The sequence below is a fragment of the Balaenoptera physalus genome (assembly GCF_965194825.1).
Source record: "Balaenoptera physalus genome assembly, chromosome: 3".
NCBI lineage: Eukaryota > Metazoa > Chordata > Mammalia > Artiodactyla > Balaenopteridae > Balaenoptera > Balaenoptera physalus.
This window is the reverse complement of record NC_138890.1, coordinates 9843298-9865306: the sequence shown is the minus strand read 5'-3', so window position 1 is coordinate 9865306 and position 22009 is coordinate 9843298. Positions and strand designations below refer to the sequence as shown.

The 22009-nt window shown below is 49.9% G+C and overlaps 2 protein-coding genes across 7 annotated transcripts; one reads left to right on the top strand and one right to left on the bottom strand.

The window, feature by feature from the left end:
* Positions 1-48: 48 nt before the first annotated feature.
* Positions 49-6332, top strand: GCDH (glutaryl-CoA dehydrogenase). 2 transcript variants are annotated; one of them, XM_082454995.1, is made up of 12 exons: positions 49-153; positions 230-359; positions 449-484; positions 767-910; positions 1085-1147; positions 1432-1602; positions 2319-2448; positions 2530-2746; positions 3288-3391; positions 3655-3780; positions 4070-4230; positions 5784-6332. In XM_082454995.1, the coding sequence occupies exons 2-12, from the start codon at positions 269-271 to the stop codon at positions 5855-5857; spliced, it is 1317 nt and encodes a 438-aa protein (XP_082311121.1). In that variant the 5' UTR covers positions 49-153; positions 230-268; the 3' UTR covers positions 5858-6332. The 2 variants fall into 2 exon arrangements, with proteins under 2 accessions (XP_082311121.1, XP_082311120.1); XM_082454994.1 differs by having other exon boundaries at positions 449-505.
* Positions 5391-18992, bottom strand: SYCE2 (synaptonemal complex central element protein 2). 5 transcript variants are annotated; one of them, XM_082455014.1, is made up of 5 exons: positions 18932-18992; positions 18201-18334; positions 8332-8542; positions 6815-7003; positions 5391-5699 (listed from the first exon to the last, which is right to left on the bottom strand). In XM_082455014.1, exons 1-5 carry the CDS (start codon positions 18944-18946, stop codon positions 5652-5654), a joined length of 597 nt encoding a protein of 198 aa, XP_082311140.1. In that variant the 5' UTR covers positions 18947-18992; the 3' UTR covers positions 5391-5651. The 5 variants fall into 5 exon arrangements, with proteins under 5 accessions (XP_082311140.1, XP_082311141.1, XP_082311142.1 ...); XM_082455015.1 differs by having other exon boundaries at positions 18201-18316; XM_082455016.1 differs by having other exon boundaries at positions 8332-8539; positions 18201-18316.
* Between the last annotated feature and the right edge of the window lie 3017 nt (positions 18993-22009).

The window sequence follows — 22009 nt, the reverse complement described above, 5'->3', positions numbered from 1 at the left end:
TGGCCCCTTTAAAAGGCAGAGCCGTGAAAGAGCGGAGTCCTAGGAAGAACCAATGACAAGCCCCATTTGGCCTCTTCCCCGCCCGCCCCCTCCGGAGGTCAAAAGCCTTGGTCAGTAGCACTGTGGCCTGTGCGGTGAGCCCGGGGGCTCCAGGTAAGGATTGGCTATAGGGGCGAAGGGCGCAAAGGGCCAGGGGAGCCAGTCCGCTCAGAGGCCGCCATTCCTCCAGGTCGGCCTTGGTTGTTCCGCTCGCCAGCTCGCTGCACACATGGCCCTGAGAGGCGTCTATGGGCGGCTACTGAGCCGTGGACCCAGCCTGCGAGTCCTTCGTTCATGGAGCTCGGCGGCGACGCAGACCGGTCAGTGCCGGACCGGAGGTGGGATGGGGAGGGAGAAACTTGAGGCTCGGGGACTTCCCCGGGGTGATTTTCCCGTCCTGTGTTTGCAGAAAAAGGCGGGAAGACCCAGAGCCGATCAGCCAAGTGTAAGGACCCCTTGTCGCGCCGTACGTCTGCGGCCCTTGTCCAACTGTCTGTCTGTCCCGGATGGGCTCTGTCCCGGAATCCGAGGGCTGCCCAGGCGGGGAGGCAGGGCCGCTGAGGCAGTGAGTTTCCCCGAGAAAGGCCACTTTGTCAGTCCTGTTTGCAGCCCACATTTGTTGGGAGCGAAATGGGGGTTGAGGGATGGGGCTGATGATTCTGGGGGAGGGGAGGGTGTGGTGGTCGGGTGGGTAGGGATGAGCCTCACCTCCTCCAACTCTGCCCAGCCTCGCGGCCCGAGTTTGACTGGAGGGACCCACTATTGCTGGAGGAGCAGCTGACAGCAGATGAGATCCTCATCAGGGACACCTTCCGCACTTACTGCCAGGAGCGCCTCATGCCCCGCATCCTGCTGGCCAATCGCAACGAAGGTGCCCAGGCAGGCGGGTGGGCACCCTGGAGCTCCCGCTGCCACCTGAACCACACTCTCCACCATTCATACCAGCTATGCCTGCTCTAGCTGGGCCTTAGGGCACCTCTGGCCCTGGGTTGGGGCTCCAGTGGGCCAAGGCTGGGCCTGAAGTTGGGCATCTGTCCCTTTGCAGTTTTTCACCGGGAGATCATCTCAGAGATGGGGGAGCTGGGTGTGCTGGGCCCCACCATCAAAGGTAGGGACAAATTTCTCTCCACACTCTGCAGCCCCCACTCTGTCCTGAAAAACCCCTTCCTTTCCTTGAGCCTAGTTTCCCAGTCTGTAAAGAGAGGCTGTTAATTCCTCTGTCTGAAGTGGCTGTGGGGATGAAACCCTCAAGTAAGGGCCAGCTTGGTACCCTCTCCTTGGGTGCCCTATGTAGCTCTGTCTCTTGGGCCCCAGGAGTCACTGATCTCAGCTGGGCAGGGCTTTGTCCCCCATTGCCCTATTTCTCCCCTCCCCCCCCCCCGCCCCCACCAGGGTATGGCTGTGCTGGAGTCTCATCTGTGGCCTATGGGCTCCTGGCCCGAGAGCTGGAGCGAGTGGACAGTGGCTACAGGTCAGCGATGAGTGTCCAGTCCTCCCTCGTCATGCACCCTATCTACGCGTACGGCAGCGAGGAGCAGCAACGGAAGTACCTGCCCCGGCTGGGTGAGCAGCTGCCTGTGGAGCCTGGTGGAAGGAAGGCAGTCCCAGTGGTCTGAAACTCAGGGGCAGGGCTATCCCAGGCTGTCTTCTGTCCTCACCCCAAGGATATTACCAGTGGCCACTCAGGCCCCCTGCCAGACCCTGGGCTTCACCCCCACATCTGATTCTCCTAGGTCTCTCTTTTTTTTTTTTCCTAGGTCTCTCTTAACTCTGCCCCTTCCTCACCACCATCATATCCCCCATGATTTGCTTTCTGTACTCCCCATTCCAGTCCAAAGTTTCAAGTCTTAACTTCCTAACTGGGTCCACAAAACCCCATGTGAGCAGGCCTCTGCTGATCTTTCCACCTCATCTCTGGCCACTTCCTTGATTGCTCCTTCCTAGCCACACTCAGCTACTTGGAATTCTCAGTTGTACCACTAGGCCTTTGCACATCCTGGTCCCTCTACCAGGACTGCTCTTTACACCTTTTCCTGCTTAACTCCTTTTCACTGCCCTTCAAGACAGTTTAGCCCACCCTTTCCTGACTTGTATTGGGCCTCACCCCACCATTGCATTGTGACTATGGCCTGGGTGAGACCTGTCCCCCCACCACCTGGGAGTGCTGTGAGGGCAGGGCTGGATCTGCCTTGGCCTGGCTCAGTGGAGAGGCTGACAATTTTCAGTAGAGGGAATGATTGGGGGAGAGGCAGCCTCGTGACCCTGTCTCATGCCTGCAGCCAAGGGGGAGCTCCTGGGCTGCTTTGGGCTCACAGAGCCTAACCATGGGAGTGACCCCGGCAGCATGGAGACCAGAGCCCGCCACAACCCGTCCGGCAGGAGCTACACCCTCAATGGGGCCAAGACCTGGTGAGAGGCCTGGGCGCCTCAGGCAGGTGGGCAAGGGCAGTGGGTGACGGCCAGACACCTCACTGCCTGTCCTGCCTCCAGGATCACCAACTCACCTGTGGCCGACCTGTTTGTAGTGTGGGCTCGGTGTGAAGATAGTTGCATTCGGGGCTTCCTGTTGGAGAAGGGGATGCGAGGCCTCTCGGCCCCCAAGATTGAGGGAAAGTTCTCTCTGCGGGCCTCGGCCACGGGTATGATTATCATGGACGATGTGGAAGTGCCAGAGGAGAATGTGCTGCCCAAGGCGTCTGGTCTGGCGGTAAGCAGCAGCCACCTTGGGAGCTGGCATCAGGTCACCTGCTGGTTCTCTTTTCTTGGGCAGGCACCATGCTAGAGACCCAGCTGGGGAACAGACACACATGGAGTTCACACAGTAGTGATTTGGAGAGGCTCTGCCTGGCTCACTGATGTGCAGAAGCTGCCCCATTTTGGTGACCATCTCACTCATGCTGGCTCTGCCCAGTACATATAGGCCTGAACCAGCTTAATCCTTTGATGCATGTGTATCTTCCTGTCTCCTTACATCAGCCCCTAGGTCTGAGCATCCAGTCCAGACCCTGGGCTGGGTAGAACTGTATGCAAACCAAGAGTGAGCAGGCAGTGAGCAAGACCTTATGTGCATGAGCTTTGGTGTCAGGGCCATGTGTGACTTAAACAGTTGCCCTGAGTCCCCCTTGTTTACACTGACTGCATGTCTTGGGTGTCTGGGGAGGGGGCCTCCCCCTCCTACTTAAAAGTTAGTTCTGCACAGGCTTCTCATCTCCTCTTGGTGGGGCTGAGGCCCCCTCTGAACCCTGCAGGGTCCCTTCGGCTGTCTAAACAATGCCCGCTATGGCATCACCTGGGGTGTGCTTGGAGCTGCTGAGTTCTGTTTGCACACGGCCCGGCAGTACACCCTGGACAGGTGTGTAGGGGCTGCCATGAGAACTCCTGGGGGGGTGTGTGGGGGCTTGGGTTCCGTCTCTTACCACCCCCCCGGCCCCCACCCACGAGACCTAAGTTCCCTGCTCTGTGAAATGGCTGAGGAAGTCCTTCTGAGCAGTGAGGGGCTTAGTCAACAATAGGGCCAGAGTGAGCTGCATGGGGGCTGAGGCAGCATGGGAAGGCCCTGGGACAGGACTGGGGAGTAGGGCCCTCCTTGTATTTACCCTGACCCTGACCACATAGGATCCAGTTTGGTGTCCCACTGGCCAAGAACCAACTGATTCAGAAGAAGCTGGCGGACATGCTCACCGAGATCACACTGGGCCTTCATGCCTGCCTGCAGCTCGGCCGCTTGAAGGATCAAGACAAGTAGGGGCTGTGTGTCTGGGGAGGAAGCGGGAGGCAGCTGTGGTGGGAGGACCCAGTGCCCCTTCTGGGCATGGTGGCAGCTGGCCCTGGAGAGAGAGGTCCTTCCTGCCTGGTGGCCCTTTGGGACCCATCCCTTCCTGCCTCTCCCTCATTACAAGCTGTGTCTGTTGCTGTGACAGTAACCCTCCTCCCCAGCTGGGTTTGCCCAGGGTGTAGGGATGCCTGGATGCCCAAAGCAGGGTCAGTTCTTTATAATCCAATGCTCGTTACACGTCTGTGCTGTTCCCAGGGCCACCCCGGAAATGATCTCCCTGCTGAAGAGGAATAACTGTGGGAAGGCCCTGGACATTGCCCGCCAGGCCCGAGACATGCTGGGAGGGAATGGGATTTCTGATGAGTATCACGTGATCCGGCATGCCATGAACCTGGAGGCCGTGAACACCTATGAAGGTGGGGGCCGGATCCCTGGGGTGGGGTTCACAGTGGCCTCACATCTGGGGAAGAGGACAGCAGACCCAAGTCCTACTCCCAGCTGTCACCAGTCGGCAGCATGACCTGGGGCAAGTCCCACCCTGTGTCCCTCATCTGGAGTGGCCCACACTGGGACCGTGGAAGTAAACCCTCCCAGTCCCTTCCTCCATTATGCTCCAGGGGAGGGATGTTCCCAAGCCTGCTTACGGCTTCTTCAGGCATTCCCAGAGCGGGGCATTAATGCCCAGCGAGCTGGTGGATGCAAGGGAGTGAGAGTGCAGCTACACACAGGAACCACCGCTCCATTTTATGTGGTGTTTGCACCTGACAACTAGTTGTGACTCGCATGGGGCCCAGAACCCCTTGCCTCATGGGAAGACAGACATAGAAAAAGATAATTAAAAAGAAAAGAGATGTGGGGAATTCGCTGGAGGTCCCGTGGTTAGGACTAGGCCTCTTCACTGCGGTGGCCTGGGTTCAAGCCCTGGTTGGGGAACTAAAACCCCACAAGCCATGGTGCGGCCAAAAAAAAAAAAGAAAAGAGGTGTACAATTCCAGTGTGAGTCACACAGAACTCGAGGGAGCTGTAACAGGCACTCAATCTCTTAGGGAGAAAGTGGGACCATGTTAAGCCTTGAGGGAGGTGTAGGAGCTCCCTGGGCAGAGATGGTGAAATAGCATCCATGTGCTATTCTGGATGGGACATTCCAGAAACAGCAAGAAGGAGGGCTGGGGGTGGGGGTTTCTACAGGCATGACAATGACCCGGAGGACAAGCAGAGGGCACCTTCAGATAGTTTTACGCAGGGGAGGGACAGGGTCAGATTTGCACTTTAGGAAGAAAATAGAATTATTTTGCTCCATAAAAGGGAGGCCATAATCTCTGCCTTCCACCTCTGGAAGCTGAGGAAGAGCAAATGAGAACACTGAGGGCTGTAAAGTATTACTTAGACATGTGGATGTGGGATGGGATGTGGAATGTGGGGCGTGGGGCGGTGGCTCTAGGATGGGGGATCATCTGGGACAGGCAACTAGCTGTCTGATGTTTGCTTTCCCATTCCTCCTGTGGGTGAGAAAGGGCCTGATCCATTTCTGCAGAGCTCATCAGCTCTTTCCACCTCTGTGGGAAGAAAGCATGGCTGGGTTGAAAATCAAACGTTTAATCAACCGTGTGGGGTTGGGGTCGGGTGAATCGGGGAGCACCAAAGCTTGGCCCATGGTGAGGGCTGGACTCGCTGCAGTTTTGGGCCTGGCACAAGGAGCTTTGGGTTGGTTGGTCGGTCGGTTTTTGCCAAGATGCTTTACAGAACTCTGAAAAACAATTTTCTCAGCATGGCCAGAACGGTGGCCTCTGAGCCTTCCCTTGGTGGCTGTCACTAAGGGGGGCTCTCCTGGCAGCTGTCAGCATTCGCTGTCTTTGTGGGTCTGTTCTTCTTCCAAAGTAGTAGCCTGTGGGGAGACATGAAGATTGACTTTAAAGGGAAGTTGTGAGCTGTTAAGACTCCAAACCAACTCTGCATTTATCTTGCCCAGGCACTCATGACATCCATGCTCTGATCCTCGGAAGGGCAATCACAGGGATCCAGGCGTTCACAGCCAGCAAGTGAACCCACTTCACCTGGGAGCCTGGATGGTACCAAACCCCTTCCCAGGGAGATACTGCGCTCTGAGCTTAGCCAGGGAGGTGGCAGATGGAGCCAATTCTTCTGGTGGGAAGTGAGAGACGCTGATTTTTAAATATCAAAATTTCCCTTTTGAAGTCATTCAAATGTGTTCCTTAAAAAGAAGATGGGACTCTCTGTACTGAGTTTCTCAATCCAGTTTTAACTGTGGACGGGAACAGACTCCACTCACCTTGGAACAGAAGCTCCCTCTGACAGGGGAGCAGGGAGAGGGAAGGAGAGTGACATGGAAGCAACTTGTGACACCCACCTGGTGTCTGACTACGCAGACTACCCCCTCCACACAGCAAGAGTTTACTCTGCGCCCTCTGACCCTCCCATCTTAGGGTAAGTGCCTTATGCTGGACGTTGGAGCAGAGTGAGGGGGAAAGAGAGAATAATAAAGAGTCTGCATGTCTGAGCCCACAGTGTCGGACCACAGTTACTTGTAACCACCCGGGAAGTTACTTCAGTCACAGGGGAAAGGAACATGTGTCGGGGCTGTGAAGCGCGCTGGGACCTGGTGGGGATTTCGGCCGCCCCAGAGTGATCCACGCCTGAGTCTTGGGCTCAGCTGTAATAAATAAACCCAGTTAGGCACTGCCAGGGCTCAGGGCTGAGGGCAGAGGGGACTTTGTCCTTTCTGTCACCACAGAGCTGACGCACAGTGTGGGAAATAACGGTCCAGCTTCTCAGTTCGGACTCAACACATTACGGGGGAGCACGGGGCCACAAGTGGGATGGCAAGAGCCCCAGGGCTTTTGCAGTAATAGTGGCCCCTGTGGGGTTTAGGGCCCGGCGGTGCTAATGTCCTTGTTCTCTGTTGACATTTACTTTCATCTTAGCCGCTACAACTCTCGTTCCTCCAGCGGGACCCATGTGAATGTGTGAGTTCAGTCATACCTCAGGCTGGCCGCACAGGTCTTTGTACACGGTCTCCACGGTGTGGCACACTTCTTTGAGCTCTGTTTCCAGGTGACTGATCTTTGCCATTTTTTGGGTGAACTCTTGGAGCTTTTCCTGAATGATCTTGTTGTGGTGATTATAAATCTGATACATCCTCTCCTCTAGCTTCTCTGTTAGGTCTGAAACCTTTGAAAGAATAAGATGTGTTCTTGGAAAGTCAAACAAGAGGCATCACAAGACATTTGTTCTAGCTGGCTCTTTCAGATTTCTGCAATTTATCTTATAAAAGTGGTAAAAACAACTCCTGTGACTGGAGGTGAAATTGCCTGTATGTTAAGTTTTTCTTTTTAAAAAGCAAGGTGCGGGAATTCCCCGGTGGTCCAGTGGTAAAGAATCCGCCTTCCAGTGCAGGGGACGTGGGCTCAATCCCTGGTTGGGGAACTAAGATCCCACATGCCGTGGGGCAACTAAGCCCGCGTGCCACAATTATTGAGCTCCCACACCTCAACTAGAGAGCCCGCGTGCCACAGAGCCCACGCACCACAACTAGAGAGAGGAAAACCCGCATGCCCCAGCTAGAGAGAAGACTGCGCGCCGCAACTAGAGAGAAACCCGAGCAGACCGCGCGCCGTAAAGAAAAAGATCCCGCATGCCTCAGCAAAGATCCCGTGTGCCGTGACTAAGACCCAACGCAGCCAAAAAAAAATAAGGAAAATAAATAAATAAAATAAAATAAACATTAAAAAAAAAACAAGGTGCAAAATTATGTATATAGTATAAGCTCAACCAGGTTAGGAGGAAAGTACATAGAACAGAGACTGGAAGAAAACATGCAACAAAGTGGCTTCTGGGAGGTGGTATCATAAGGGTGTTTTTATATTTTTTTCTGCTATGTTATATTTTTCTCTACTCTCTAAATTTTCTATGTACAAGGTAGGTAGAGATGGTGGGGGGCAGGGAAAAAAGTCAGCCTGTCATTGAGAGATGACATGTGGAATCCACAAGCTGTCCAACTCACAGGACCCATTACGCATTTTGAAGAAGCATTGGCGGCGACAGCCATTAACACCAGACCTGAACATAACATCAGGCTTTGTTAGACATAAGCCCCAGCCATGTCCAGGGACCTCCACTCTCCTGTCACAAATCATTCGACTTCTGGAGGACAAATGGGTGTGACAATGCATGTTATGCCTCAATGCCCTCCTGCCACAGCCATTAGTCCTGGCATGAAGTAAGGGCCTGGGCTGTGGGTGCAGATGAACCTTGGCTTCTTATCCTGGTTCTCTCACTTGGGCAAATTATTTCCAAACCTTACTTTTCCCATCTACAAAGTGGGTCCAATCTCTTCTTTGCAGGATAGTTGTAAGGGTGAAATGAGGTACTGCGTGCAAGTTGCCTAGCACCATGCTGGGAACATAACTGTGGTTCATTCCCTCCCCTTTCACTTTTTACATAAAGAACCTCCTCCCCTTTCACTGGGGCTTGGCAGTATGTGGGGGGAAATCCGTCACCTTGATCCTGAGGCTGTCTCTGAAGTTGGTCATGAGGGCATGGTCCTTCTGCCTGCTCTCGTTGATGTTTTCGATCAGCTCCTGGGCCCTCTTCTTCAGGATGTCGATGCTCGAGTCCAGAGAGGAGAAGTAGGGTCCCGACTTCCCTTCCAGCATCATCAGCTGGCGGTTGGCACTGGAGGTGGCCATAGAGGGGCTAGAAACCTGACTTCTGAAAGTATAGGAAACTGAGATCAGCGCCAAACTCTGTTGACAGCGACTGATCTGAATTAGCTCCGTGGTGGGAGGAGAACCCGTGTTGTGTGTCTCTCGTGGGTGACACTTGTTTATTTCATTCACACATACACCCCCACCCCACCCCTGAGAGGCAGGGATGGCATCCCATCTTATAACTGTGAAAGCAGACCCAGGAGCACAAACAAAATCTGCCCAGGGTTCCAGAACAAGAAGATCTGCCTGACTGCAAAGCCCACAGTCGTTTTATTACACAAACTTGCTGCTTTGAAATGAGCATCAATAATATTAAAAATAGTTTAGATGCTTTCTTAGATGATCTTCCTGTCACCAGCCTGCTGAATCCCTTTCCATCCCTTTCTAAACCTACTTAGTGACGCTCATAGCAGCATGCAGACCACGTGGGGCTAGTGTACCTGCGTGTCTCTGCTCCCATCAGGTAAGGTGGCCTGTCAAGAGGTAGTTATGTTAAAAAATAAAAATTTTAAAAATACCCCTCAAAAGAGTTAGTTATGTTTGTCCCACATTGTACACATGACTATAATTATGCAATTCATTAAATATCGTGTTAGCTAGTGACATGCGAAAAAGGGACAGGTGTCTAATAAAGCTAAATGGAATGACTAAAGATGACCCTAATAAAACATAACTATTAAATCAAGTGTGGGTGAGACAGCTATATATTGGGACATATATAATGTAGAACATAAAAATGTAGAAGGATTCTGCATACAGATCGCTTTGTCAAGGCCTGTAAGTTTTTGCTCTGCTATAAAAACACAAAAGTGGAAATTGTGGGTAATGCATTATGAATGAGGTTTATGCAAAAAAAAGAAAACAGTTGCAATCTGATCAGCAGACCCATTGGTGTTTTAAATTAAGCTAAAATGTTTAAGGTAAGCTGCTTGTTTTTTTGGCCATTTCTTTGCTTTATCTGCCATGCACCATGCTAAACTACATGCCTCATCTTGCTGCATCCTCACAACCACGCTTTGGGGTCTATTCCCATCATCTTTACCTCATAGCTGCGGGCACAGGCTCAGCGTGGTTGTGTCACTTTCTCAGGATCACCAGCCAGTCTGTGCAGAGCCGGGTGTGGCGCCCAGTTGGCCTGACCCCCAGCCTGTGTCCTGCTTCCCCCAAAGTTCTCAGTTTCCTCCTCGCCCCCTGAGGTGCTTCCAGCTCTGAATGGCTGACTCAGAGGTGCCAACACAGCAGTTCCTCAACACACCAGTTCACACACAACCATAAAGTCAGGCATGACTGCAAGCCAGCCACAGCTACTTAGAAAAACACGTCTTGATTTTTGGATGCTTCCTCCGTACAACTATTTTTTTTGACTCCTCCCCGACTGCCTGAGCTCTTCATTTTGGCTCAGGATGCAAGCACAGTGAAACCGGGGTGCATGAGAGCCAGGCTCTCATTGACACAAAAGTCCTCAGGCCTGAGACGCCGGCTGTGTCCCTGTCCTCGTGTATTCCTTACCAGACGTTTTCTTGCCCCTGGGCCTTTGCATTTGCTCTCTGGCTGGGAGACCTAGCCCAGACCACGGCATCTCAAAGCCGCCTATGACCTATGCTTGTCACTGTTCACACCCTTATCTCCCCATTTATCTCTGCATTCCCAGCATCCAGCACATAGTAAGTCCTCCACTGTCTGTTGAATGAGTCAAGGATACTGATCTAGTCCTCCCTCCTCTGGCTTCACACAAAGCATCCAAGTTCATCTGCCTCCAAAGCCAGACACTTGTGTTCAGTGCATTTGTCAAGATGAGAAAGTGTGCCTCTGATCAAGGCAGACATTTTATAGCAAAGCCTTATATCAGCTAGAAAACAACAGACCAACTAAAGTCTCCCTGGGTATTCTTGTTAAAAAACGTTTTGCTGTCCCCGGTACCTACCTCTCATGGGAAGAATAATAAAAGTGCATCAAATAAATGAATGAATGACTAGCAAGGGCTTTCATTACCATCCATGCTTTCATGTCTCCCAAACTTCTGAGCTCCCAGCAAGGTACCTGACTATCCCCAGGCCTATTCCACTTGGCTGTCCCAGAGGCATTTCAAACTCCTCTAAATTTGCACAGCAGGGACATCCCTGGTGGTCCAGTGGTTAAGACTCCATGCTTCCAGGACTTCCCTGGTGGCGCAGTGGTTAAGAATCCGCCTGCCAATGCAGGGGACACGGGTTCGAGCCCTGGTCTGGGAAGATCCCACATGCCACGGAGCAACTAAGCTCATGTGCCACAACTACTGAAGCCCGCGCACCTAGAGCCCGTGCTCCGCAACAAGAGAAGCCACCACAGTGAGAAGCCCACGCGCTGTAACGAAGAGTAGCCCCTGCTTGCCACAACTAGAGAAAGCCCGCACGCAGCAATGAAGACCCAATGCAGCCATAAGTAAGTAAATAAATAAATAAATTTATTTTAAAAAAATAAATAAAGACTCCACACTTCCAATGCAGGGGATCCCTGGTCAAGGAACTAAGATCCCACATGCAGGGCAGTGCGGCCAAAAAAAACAACAGCAAAAAGAACTGCACACCAGCCCAATGTTGTCCTCCCTCCTCATTTCATTGAATGACACCAAAAGCCACCTGGTTCCCAAGCCAGAAACTTAGCAGTCAGCCTGGAGCCTGGCTTCTCTCTGTCCTTCCAAATCCTGTCACAAAATCCTTTCATTTCCACCTCCCTAATTTCTCCCAAATCTATCCTCTCCTCCCCACCCAACCATTCACAACCCCACGCCTATCATTCTCATCTGGGCCCTAGTGACCTTATAACCGCAATCTGATGTCCCACTTCTGCTCCACAGCCCACAAGAGCCCCCACCAGCTGCAGGAGCAAGTAAATTCCCTAGCACAGCACACAAGGCTTTCCAGGGCCCTGGCCTGCACTTTCTCTTTTCACCCTCCACTCCCAGCAACTTGAAACCTTCCACAGTTTCACCAAACTCATCAGCCTTTGCCTGAAATGATTTTTCCTTTCTGTCAACTTCACAAGGCAACTTTTGGAGCATCCTTACCTCACCTTTGCTTTCTAATCACAACACTGCCAGTTTGTACACTAGATTCCCCCCAGGCGCCATGCACACTCTGGGCAGGGACTGCATTGCCTTCATTCCAAAGGCATCACAACTATTTGCCGAATACCGAAATGAATGAACTGCTGCTGGAGCCAGAGCCAGATGTAACATTCTTGCTCTTAAGCCACTTTGCACCCAAAGTTGCTTTGTTGTCCCAACAGTATAGGATTCTGAAATTAAAATCAATGATAGAACCAGGTGCTTCCTTTTGTGTAATTGCTCACAACCTGCTTGAGCTGCTAACTGTTCAAAGTTGCTCCTTTTTCAAGCTCAAGGGATAAAGCTGGAACTGGTCTTCGTGGCAGCTACACAAATGGTGAAAAATCAATGGAATTCACCTCACTCAAATTTCGTTATGGGACAAAGGCCTGCATCAGATGTCTGCAGAGAGCTTCTTGATTTTCCCCAACCTCTCCTTTGGGGATTTATTCCTTTCCATTTCATTTTTCTTAATACTCAGCAGCTGCATATTAATCAGGATGCTAATGAATCATAGGCTTCCCTGGGCCTGCATTCACCAATTAACTTTAATAAACAAAATGCACCGTGTCCTCTCCACTGGCTTCCCCCCATTCCCGGGCCTGCCTCTGTTGCCCAACCCTGGATGGAGGCCAGGGAATGGAAGTCAGCTCAACACAGCAGGCCACGTGTGCACGGGGTAGGGCAGTGGGGGGTCGGGATGGGGGCTGTGAACACATCCCTCCGCTCATCTATGATGGTCTGTCCTTCTAAGGAGTACCTAATTCGGCTTTGAGGATTAGGACCTAGTTCCCGAGAAGAGCTCAGGCTGGCAGGGGGCCCGGGAACTGTGGAGGAAATGGGTTTAAGCGAAGAGACCATCTGTTCGCTCCAGGTAAAGCTGTGATTGGCAGGCGTGTGAGCCAAAGCCACCCGCTGGTGGGGCCCTCCCTCCGTGGCCTCTAACGGATATACAAGTAAACAATCCGCCAGCCACTTATGACCACCGCAGGCGGCAGTCCCAGGAGGGGAGGCAAGCTAATCAAACATTCAAGGAGGAACACAACAGAATCTTTGGCGCTTGGGCAAAACGATGTTTTGCTGAAGTACAGCCAGGAAGGGGGAAGGTTTGAATCGAAGCTGCGGAGCCCATTCCTTTCATCCTCTGCTCTTCTCGCCCGAAATGTGCTCACATTTTAATCATGTCACTGAGAGTCTGCTGCTATTACCAGATCTATTAACTGGTCCTCGCACTGGTTCTAGTTCATCTGCTTCTCAGCCCAAAGCTCTTTTGGAACTCCTCGAAGTCTCTCAATGATTCGCAGTTGTCTGTGTCTCCTCACCACTTAGATCCCAGTCTAAACGTACTATTTGCAGGAAGGTGTTATCAAACTACTTCAGTTATTTCCTTCTTTTTTTTCTGGTCTCCAACTGACTGCACACACCTGGAAACCATTCCGCCCTGCGGTGTGGTTTACAGCTGAGGAATCTGGGAGGCAAGAGGAAGCTGGCTTTGTGCGTGCAGTCCTCAGGCGCCCTGTCCTGAGCCTCGTTCTATCCCCAGGTGAGCTCCTTCACTGAAGCAGCACCATCTCCAGCCCCTGGACCACCCCCCCCCCACCCTGAATTCTGCGTCAGAAAGTCCAACCCCTATCTTGGATGCATTCATGTGTACGTCTCTGGTCACCTCAGACTCAACAAAGGCAAAATATAACTTGTGCTTCTGCCAGCTGGAAACTGCCCCAAGCCAGAAAGCGGGGAGCAGTAGTGGCAGGGGAAGCCTTGATTTGTAGTGTCTGCCGATTTCCATGGTGCAGAGACTCCCACTATAGCCACTTTCAAGCTACTAACATGAAGTTGCTAAATGCCAGGTCGGGAAGAGATGTGTAGAACTGGTTCTTGCGGGCAGGAGCTGGCTCCAGCGCACCGCAGCTGGGAGACGTCCTCAGCTCATTCCCTTCCTTATGCCTCACTAAACGACCCCCCTCATCTTCTCTCCATCTGCCCTGCTAGATGCCACCCCTGAAGAAGCCTCCCACCTATCTCCCAGGTCCACTCATGCCCCCTCCCACCCATTCTTCACAGAGCAGCCGGTGTCTTTTTATAACAGGAACCTGAGCATGTTACTTCTATGACCCAGCCATTCCCCACCTAGGTATCTACCCAAGAGAAATGAAAACTTGTACACGGGTGTTCATAGCAGCATTACTCACAAGAGCCAAAGAGCAGAAACAACCCAAATTTCCATCAGCTGACGAATGGATAAACAAAACGTGGTACATCCATAATATAGAATATTATTCAGCCACACAGAGGAATGAAGTTCTGATACATGTTACAACAACATGGATGAACCCTGAAGACATGATGCTCAGTGAAAGAAGCCAGTCACAAAGGACCACATAATTGTATGATTCTAGTTATATGAAATATCCAGCAGAGGCAAATCTGTAGAGACAGAAAGTAGAGTTGTGGTTGCCAGGGACTGGGAAGGACGCAGGGACTGGGAGGTGATGGTTAAGGGGTCAAAGGATTATTTCAGGGCAATGAAAATGTTAAAAAGTTGACTGTGGTAATGGTTGCAGAGCTCTGTGAATGTACTAAAAACAATTGAATTGTACATTTTAAGTAAGTGAAGTGTGTGGTATACAAATTATATCTCAATAAAGCTGTTACCAAAAAACCAAAAATCCTTAGGATCAAGTCCACAGCCGACAAAATGCCCTGTGACCTAGCCTGTGTTGAGTCCCCCTCTGGCACTCACTCCCCTGCCCACAAGGGAAACATTTTCCTACTACCTGACCTCCTCCGTGTCAGTACTTGTTCAGTATATGCCTTTCCTGTCAGATGGAAGCACTTGGGAGTGTATGAGCATGTCTGTCAGCGTACCCCGGCTGTCACTGCTGCCAATCACAAGGACTGACATGCTGGCCTTCCCACTGTTTTTGTGAACACACCAGGCCTGCTCCTGCCTCAGGGACTTGGTACTTGCAGCTCCCTCTGCCCGGAATGTTTGGGGTCCTGGGCGCCTCCTGGCTGGCTCCTCCTCACATGACCTCCTTAGAGATCTCCAGCTACTCTAAACTCCCTGCCACTCTAGTTGCTCCTTCTCTGTTTTGTTCCTTCACAGCACTTGCCACCAAGTGAAATCACATTTTAAAAAAAATTATCTACCTTTTAGAAAGGCAGCTTGGCAATAGACCCAGGATAGCCAACACAATATTAAAGAAGAATGAAGTTGGAAGACTGATGCTACTTGATTTCAAGACTTACTATAAAGCTGCAGCGATCCAGATAGTGTGGTACCGGTGAAAGAATAGAAAATAGGTCAATGGAACAGAATAGAGACCCCAGAAATAGACCCACACATATATAGTCCACTTATCTTTGACAAAGGAACAAAGAAAATTCAGTGGAGAGAGTCTTTTCAACAAATGGTGTTGGAACAACTGGACATCCACATGCAAAAAAAGTGAAGTTGGACACAGACCTTGCACCTTTCACAAAATTTTTCTCAAAATAGATATCATAGCCCTAAACTAAAACACAAAACTATAAAACTCCTAGAAGATATCATAGGAGAAAATCTAGATGGCTTTGGGTTTGGTGGTGACTTCTTAGATACAATATCAAAAGAAAAAATTGGTTAGTTGGACTTTATTAAAAGTTAAGGGCTTCCCTGGTGGCACAGTGGTTGAGAATCTGCCTGCCAATGCAGGGGACACGGGTTCGAGCCCTGGTCCAGGAAGATCCCACATGCCGCGGAGCAACTGGGCCCGTGAGCCACAATTACTGAGCCTGCGCGTCTGGAGCCTGTGCTCCGCAACGAGAGGCCGCGATAGTGAGAGGCCCGCGCACCGCGATGAAGAGTGGCCCCCGCTTGCCGCAACTAGAGAAAGCCCTCGCACAGAAACGAAGACCCAACACAGCCATAAATAAATAAATAAATAAATTTAAATAAATAAATAAATAAATAAATATTTTAAAAAAAGTTAAAAAAAAATTTTAAAACTTCTACTCTGCAAAAGACACCATTAAGAGAATGAAAAAACAAGTCGCAAGATTGGGGGCAAATCTTTACAAAACACAAATCAGATAAAGGACTGACACCCAAAATATACAAAAAACTCTTGAAACTCAGCAATAAGAAAACAAAAAATCCAATTTAAAAATAAGCAAAAGATCTGAACAGATACCTCACCAAAAAGATATACAGATGTCAAACAAGCATATGAAAAGATGTTCAACTTCATACTTCGTAAAGAAGTTGCAAATCAACACAACAATACCACTACTGCCTGTTAGAATGGGGAAAATCCAAGACACTGACCACACAAAATGCTGGTGAGGATGTGGAGAAACAGGAACTCTCATTCATTGAAGACAGGAATGTAAAATGGTTCAGCCACTGTGGAAGACATTTTGGTAGTTTCTTACAAAACTAAAAATACTCTTACCATATGATCTAACAATTGTGCTCCTTGGTATTTACCCAAAGGAGCTGAAAATTTACATCCACACAAAACCTGCATATGAATGTTTATAGCAACTTTATTCATAATTCCAAAACTTGGAAGCAACCAAGATGTCCTTCAATAGGTGAGTAGATAAACAAACTGGGGTACATTGTGTAAATTACTAAGTGCGTATTACTAAGTGAAAGAAAGTTAGCTCCAAGAGAGCAGGAATTCTGATTTGTTCACTATTGCATCCCCAGCATCTAAAACAGTGTTTGGGTAAAGAAGACCCTTGATAAATACTTGGTGAATAAATGTACAAGACAAAAATGTCTTTTTAAAGTCATCCGTGACACTCCTCTTTCTCTCACTCCAACATCGAATCTCCTAGCAGTTTATGTTAGTTCTATCTTCTTAAATCTATCCAGAATCTGACCACTTCTCATCACCTACATGGATCCACCCTGGGTCAAGTTAGGGTCATCTTGCACATAAATTATTCCAACTGCCTCATCACTGGCCTCCCTGCTTCCAATCCTGCCCTCAATAATCTATTCTCTACACAGCAGCTAGAGGGAGCCTTTTAGTCCAGAGGACTACAAACTTCTATAAAGGGCCAGATAGGAAGTCTTCTGCTTTGCGGGCCATGTGGTCTCAGGTGCAACAATTCACCTCTGCAGAAGCAACCCTGTTCTAATAAAACTTTATTAACAATAGTCCTCACCCTGCTGTAGTCACTTCCTGTCACTCTTCTATTCCAAATCTTTTCATGGGTAATTATCATCCAAAGTCCCATCACCTGTCTGACTGTATCTCTTACTATCTCCCTCTTACTCATGCTGCTCCAGCACAGTCCTCCCTCCGGGCCTTTGCAGCTGCTGTTTCTCTGCCTGGAGTGTAGTCCTCCTTACCCTCATGGTTCACTTGTCACCTCCTCCATGAAGCCTTCCCTGACCCTCTGATCTAAACTGGCCACCTGGACCACCTAGAGGGGTGGGATAGGGAGGGTGGGAGGGAGACGCAAGAGGGAGGAGATATGAGGATATATGTATATGTATTGCTGATTCACTTTGTTATACAGCAGAAACTAACACACCATTGTAAAGCAATTATACTCAAATAAAGATGTTAAAAAAAAAAAAAAAAGAGCAGCTTCTAAGATCACTAGAGTCTGGTGGGTCTAGGAACATGAGCCCTGTTGGTTTTCAGAGTTAGATATTTGGGGAGCTTATCTCTCCAGTGTATGTCTTAAAAGTTGAAATGCCTGAGGAGTGGGTTTGAACCCTTCAGTCCTCAGGGAGAGGTTCCAGGGTTTGAGTTCCCTCCTGCTTGTGGGACATTGCACTGGGGGTGGGGCATATGGTGAGATTGTTTCCTAGCCTTTCCTACCCACTTTGATGTGATTTTCTTCTCATTTGCCTAATGTGTAGTTATTACTCAGCCAGCCTTTAGGTTTTTATAAGAGGAAGTTGTTCCATGTGTAGCTGTAGACTGTTGGGAGGAGGGGAGTTCACAGGCATCATAGGGGGTTGGCCAAAAAGTTCGTTCGGGTTTTTTCTGACCATTTTATGGAACACTCGAACAAACTTTTTGGCCAACCCAATACATAGCTGTCTTGAACAGGAACTGCTATATGATGTTCTTAAGCAATTTTTTCTTCATTTTCAAATGAACTCCAGGTATCTCAGGGCCTCTTCAAAGCAATACTTGGCTGGATTAATTTAGATTGGTTAATGCATATATATATAAGTTGTTTTGTAGTTGTTAAAAGCTTATTTTATAATTTAGACTTAGCTGATTTAGACTGGCTTTGCATCAGAATGAACAAAATGTATTTTATCAACTTAAAAATAAATAAATAAATAAACTGGCCACCTGTCACTCTCTCCCTATTTCTTCCCCCAGAGCACTGAGCATCCCCTGACTACTGCATATTCCCCAGTTTACAGACGTTCCCCTAGAATGTCACCTCACTGCTGTGTCCCCAGCACTTCCATCCCAGGCACATGGGAGATGCTGGACGAGTATGTGCAACAAATGCGACAAGAGCAGACACTGGTAGGGTCTTGTGGAAGAAAAGGGTGAATGAGAGGGACTCAGGGGTCTGTTTGGACTCGATGGGCCGGGTTCTTCCTCACCTAGCTGACCCTCGACCAGCCTCCTCTTCGCGGCTCTCCTCGCCTTGCTGCTGCTCCTGGCTCTCCCCCAACAGCTGTGGCTCCTGGTCCTTGCACTCTACCTGGGGCATGTCCACCTGTGAGCACGGCCAGCGCTTGAGAGATCGAAGGAGAGCGAGAAGTGGTCAGATCCCCCTCCTCCCGCCCCTTCAACCCTGGGCACCTCTGTCTGCCGCTGCGGCATGTTGGGGACCCGCAGAAGAGACGGGGGGTGCCGGGACGGGCACCACGAGGACCGCGGGGATCCTGTGCCTGGAGCACGGGAGGACTGAGGTGGGGAGACCTGGAGGGGGCGGGGTGAGGACAGGTGCTCCGGATGGGGTGCTGGGGAGCCTGGGCTAATTGGTGTGCGAGTCGGCTCAAGGCCTTCAAGGAGGGAAAAGAGGTAGCAGAAAAAGAAGAAGAAAAACGGGTGAGGCGCGCGGATGTCTGAGTCTGTCTCTACCCTACTCCTGCCACTCGCCATGCGTGGAAGTCGGTCTGGCCTGGGCTGTCGGCGCGTCAGTCACACAATCAGTCGGTTAGTCAGGGCCCGGTAGGTCAGTCAGGAAATCGGAGCCCAGCCGGGCGAGGAGGGGCCGCGATGGCAGGAGACAAGCGGCAGGGCTCGGGTTCGTCGGGGAAGCCCAAGATCGCTGCCATTCCCTGCCCGTCCGCCGGCCGCCCGCGCGAAGGAAACAAGCGCAGCTTACTCCCTGCCGCTCCATTCCGTCTTTTCCCGCCTTCTTGTTCGCGCCCTCTGCGCACGCGCTGCCCCGCCCCCGGAATGCCCCGCCCCCAAGATGGGCCGAGGTGCGCACTCCTGGCCCCGCCTCTTTCTGGGAACTTGCGCGCGCAGTTGGGCGGGGACAGCCGTTAAGTGGCGGTTGGGCTGTCTAGGGGCTGCGCGCGCAGCCGGCACCGCCGGGAGGAGCCTGTGGTCTCTGAGCGCGCGTGTGCGCATGTGTGAAGTTCCAGGGCCCACGGTCAGTAGGGGAATCCTGAGAACCCTCCGTTCATTCCTTACGTTTCCGTTCATCTGCTCTGCCCAGAGAAGTCTTTCCAATAAAAAATGCTGACCTTTGCTGTCCCTTGATTACGACCTATTGCCCTCAGTGAAAAAGTTTATGCAGTTACCACCTTGAATCAGAGTTACCTGCGCTCCAAAACCAGAAGCTCCTTGAAAGCATGGGGGCCTGGCCCTTAAGACTTGGGCCCATACCCCTTAGTAATAATAGTAGTAATAACAATAATGAATTAATAGTGACAACAGTAATAGTAATTGGCACACAAGGAGCCACAGACTGGGAGAAAATATTTAACAACTCGTATCCAGTATCTACAAAGACCTCTTGCAACTCAGTGAGACAGAAAAAACCCAGTTAAAAAATGGGCAAAGGGCTTCCCTGGTGGCACAGTGGTTGAGAGTCTGCCTGCCAATGCAGGGAACACAGGTTCGAGCCCTGGTCTGGGAGGATCCCACATGCCGTGGAGCAACTGGGCCCGTGAGCCACAATTACTGAGCCTGCGCGTCTGGAGCCTGTGCTCCGCAACAAGAGAGGCCGCGATAGTGAGAGGCCCGCGCACCGCGATGAAGAGTGGCCCCCGCTTGCCGCAACTAGAGAAAGCCCTCGCACAGAAACGAAGACCCAACACAGCCATAAATTAATTAATTAATTATTTAAAAATTCAATGTTGTAATTCTTAAATTTCTAATTAAAAAAAAAAAATGGGCAAAGGATTTGAAACGGTGGGGCAAAGGCCCTGAGGTCTGAGCAAGTTCAGTACCTTTGAGGAGTAGCCAGGCCTGGTGGGGCGAGCAGGGCTTGGGGGAAGCAGTGGGTGAAGGATGAAGGGTTGGGACTTGGTCCCAACTGACTGGGAAGCAGGTGGAGCTCCTCGTTGGGACACCTGTCACCGTGTTCATGAAAGGGAGACAGTGGGAATCTGCTCACATTGCTCGGCCCTTCTGTGCAGGGCTCTGTCCCTGGCCACACACTAGAGCACACACCTTTACACCTACGTTCTGGAGAACTGGGTTTCAATCTGGGCTCCTACCAATGGGGGTGATCATTAAACTGCCACTCACTCTCAAAACCCATCTTGGTCTAGTAGCAAGGCGATAAAATCTAAAACATGAGACTATTATAAGGGTTTCAGAGATAAACATTTGGAACACATGAAGAGTTTAATAAACAGTGGCTAACAGTATCTTGTGGCAAAGCTACAAGTTAAACGAGATGCATCTTCCTGCAGCATCAGATTTGAAGATTTGAGTATTATCTACTGGGAAAAATCTCAGACTTGCTTTTAAGCATGCATACACAAACACACGGCACCAAACCAAAACAAAGGCAATACAGAAGATGCAGGATGATTTTTATGGTGCATGGTCTGTGTAACATTTGAAAACATGCAAATTGAAACCATGTCTTGTTAAAGTGACAGACGTAAGTAGCAACAGTTTAAAAGCACATGAGAATGATAAATACCAAATTCAGGAGGCGGCAACCTTAGTGGGCTGGGGGCAAAAGAAACTAGGACAAGCTCATAGGGTCTTCAAACCATTAGTCGCACAGATCTAAAAAGTGAAAGATCCAAAGCAAATATAATCTATGTTCAGATTCAAATGAACTAGGGGTGGATTCTTGGGTGTTTGCTGTATTATGCTTATATTATATATGCTTCACCGTCATCAGCCTTTACTTTTTACATGGCTTCTACCCCTCCCTCCGTTTCTTTATCTGTTCATCCTGTCTCTCATGCCTCCCCAGGTCCCTCCCCACCCCCACCCCACGTCAGCTCCTGAAGGCAGGGACCTGAGCCAGCTTTGCCCACTGCTGGGTCTTCAGCTCATGAACACTGCTGGCACTTGAGATGCATGTTTCAAACTATTACATTTAGAACAGACAGACAACAAGGTCCTAATGTATAGCACAGGAAGCTATATTGAATATCCTGTGATAAACCACAGTGGAAAAGAATATTAAAAAAGAATGTCTGTGTGTGTATAACTGGGTCACTTTGCTGTACAGCAGAGATTGGCACAGCATTGCAAATCAACCATACCTCAATAAAAAAAACCTAAAAAAAAAAGGTGTATATTTATTGAATGAAGGAATATTTTTCTGTATTCCTGGATTATTTAATTTGAAATAAATAAACAAAAGATTTGAGTGAGGAGCCCTTGGAAGATTGGTGCCCCCAGGCCCTGGGACCAGCAGAACCCATGGCCTCAGCTGACTGCCGACTGCCCTGGGTATAAAAGTGGCCTCATGGTTACATAAAAAATTGTCTCTGTTTCCAAAAGTGTGCTGCCCCTGAAGATCTGGGCTGAGCGACGTGGTGATTGGGATTGGCTTTAAAATATTCCCATAGAAACAGTGTGAGATCCTGCTCACTGTTCAGTGTGAGTGGTGGGTTCCTGCAGCTTTATGCTACTCATTCATCTCTATTCTGGGCTCATTTGAAATCCTTGAGAGTTTTTTTTTTTTTTTAAGAGTAGTTTTTTAGGGGGAGGAGAAAGGGATGAATGTGTGAAGCACAGAGGACTTTCAGAGCAGTGAAAATACTCTCTATGATACCATAATAATGAATGAATACATGTCATCATACGTTTGTCCAAACCTACATACAACACAGGGAATCAACTGTAATGTAAACTATGGACTTTGAGTCATTATGATGTGTCAAGGCAGGGGGTTTATAGGAAATCTCTTTACCTTCCACTCAATTTTGCTATGAAACTAAAACTGCTCTTAAAAAAACAAAAAGGGCAGCTTTAAAGGCTT

Bases quoted from the DNA above. Each gene is read 5' to 3' on its own strand.
- GCDH (XM_082454994.1), top strand. From the start codon at position 269: ATGGCCCTGAGAGGCGTCTATGGGCGGCTACTGAGCCGTGGACCCAGC. The intron at 3,781-4,069 runs GTAGGGGCTGTG...TGCTGTTCCCAG, and splicing joins CGCTTGAAGGATCAAGACAA to GGCCACCCCGGAAATGATCT. The intron at 4,231-5,783 runs GTGGGGGCCGGA...TATCTTGCCCAG, and splicing joins GGCCGTGAACACCTATGAAG to GCACTCATGACATCCATGCT.
- SYCE2 (XM_082455012.1), bottom strand. From the start codon at position 18,705: ATGGCGAGTGGCAGGAGTAGG. The intron at 18,335-18,684 runs GTAGAGACAGAC...CGATCTCTCAAG, and splicing joins TGGCGAGTGGCAGGAGTAGG to CGCTGGCCGTGCTCACAGGT. The intron at 5,700-6,814 runs GTATGACTGAAC...GTCTCCCCACAG, and splicing joins ACCTGTGCGGCCAGCCTGAG to GCTACTACTTTGGAAGAAGA.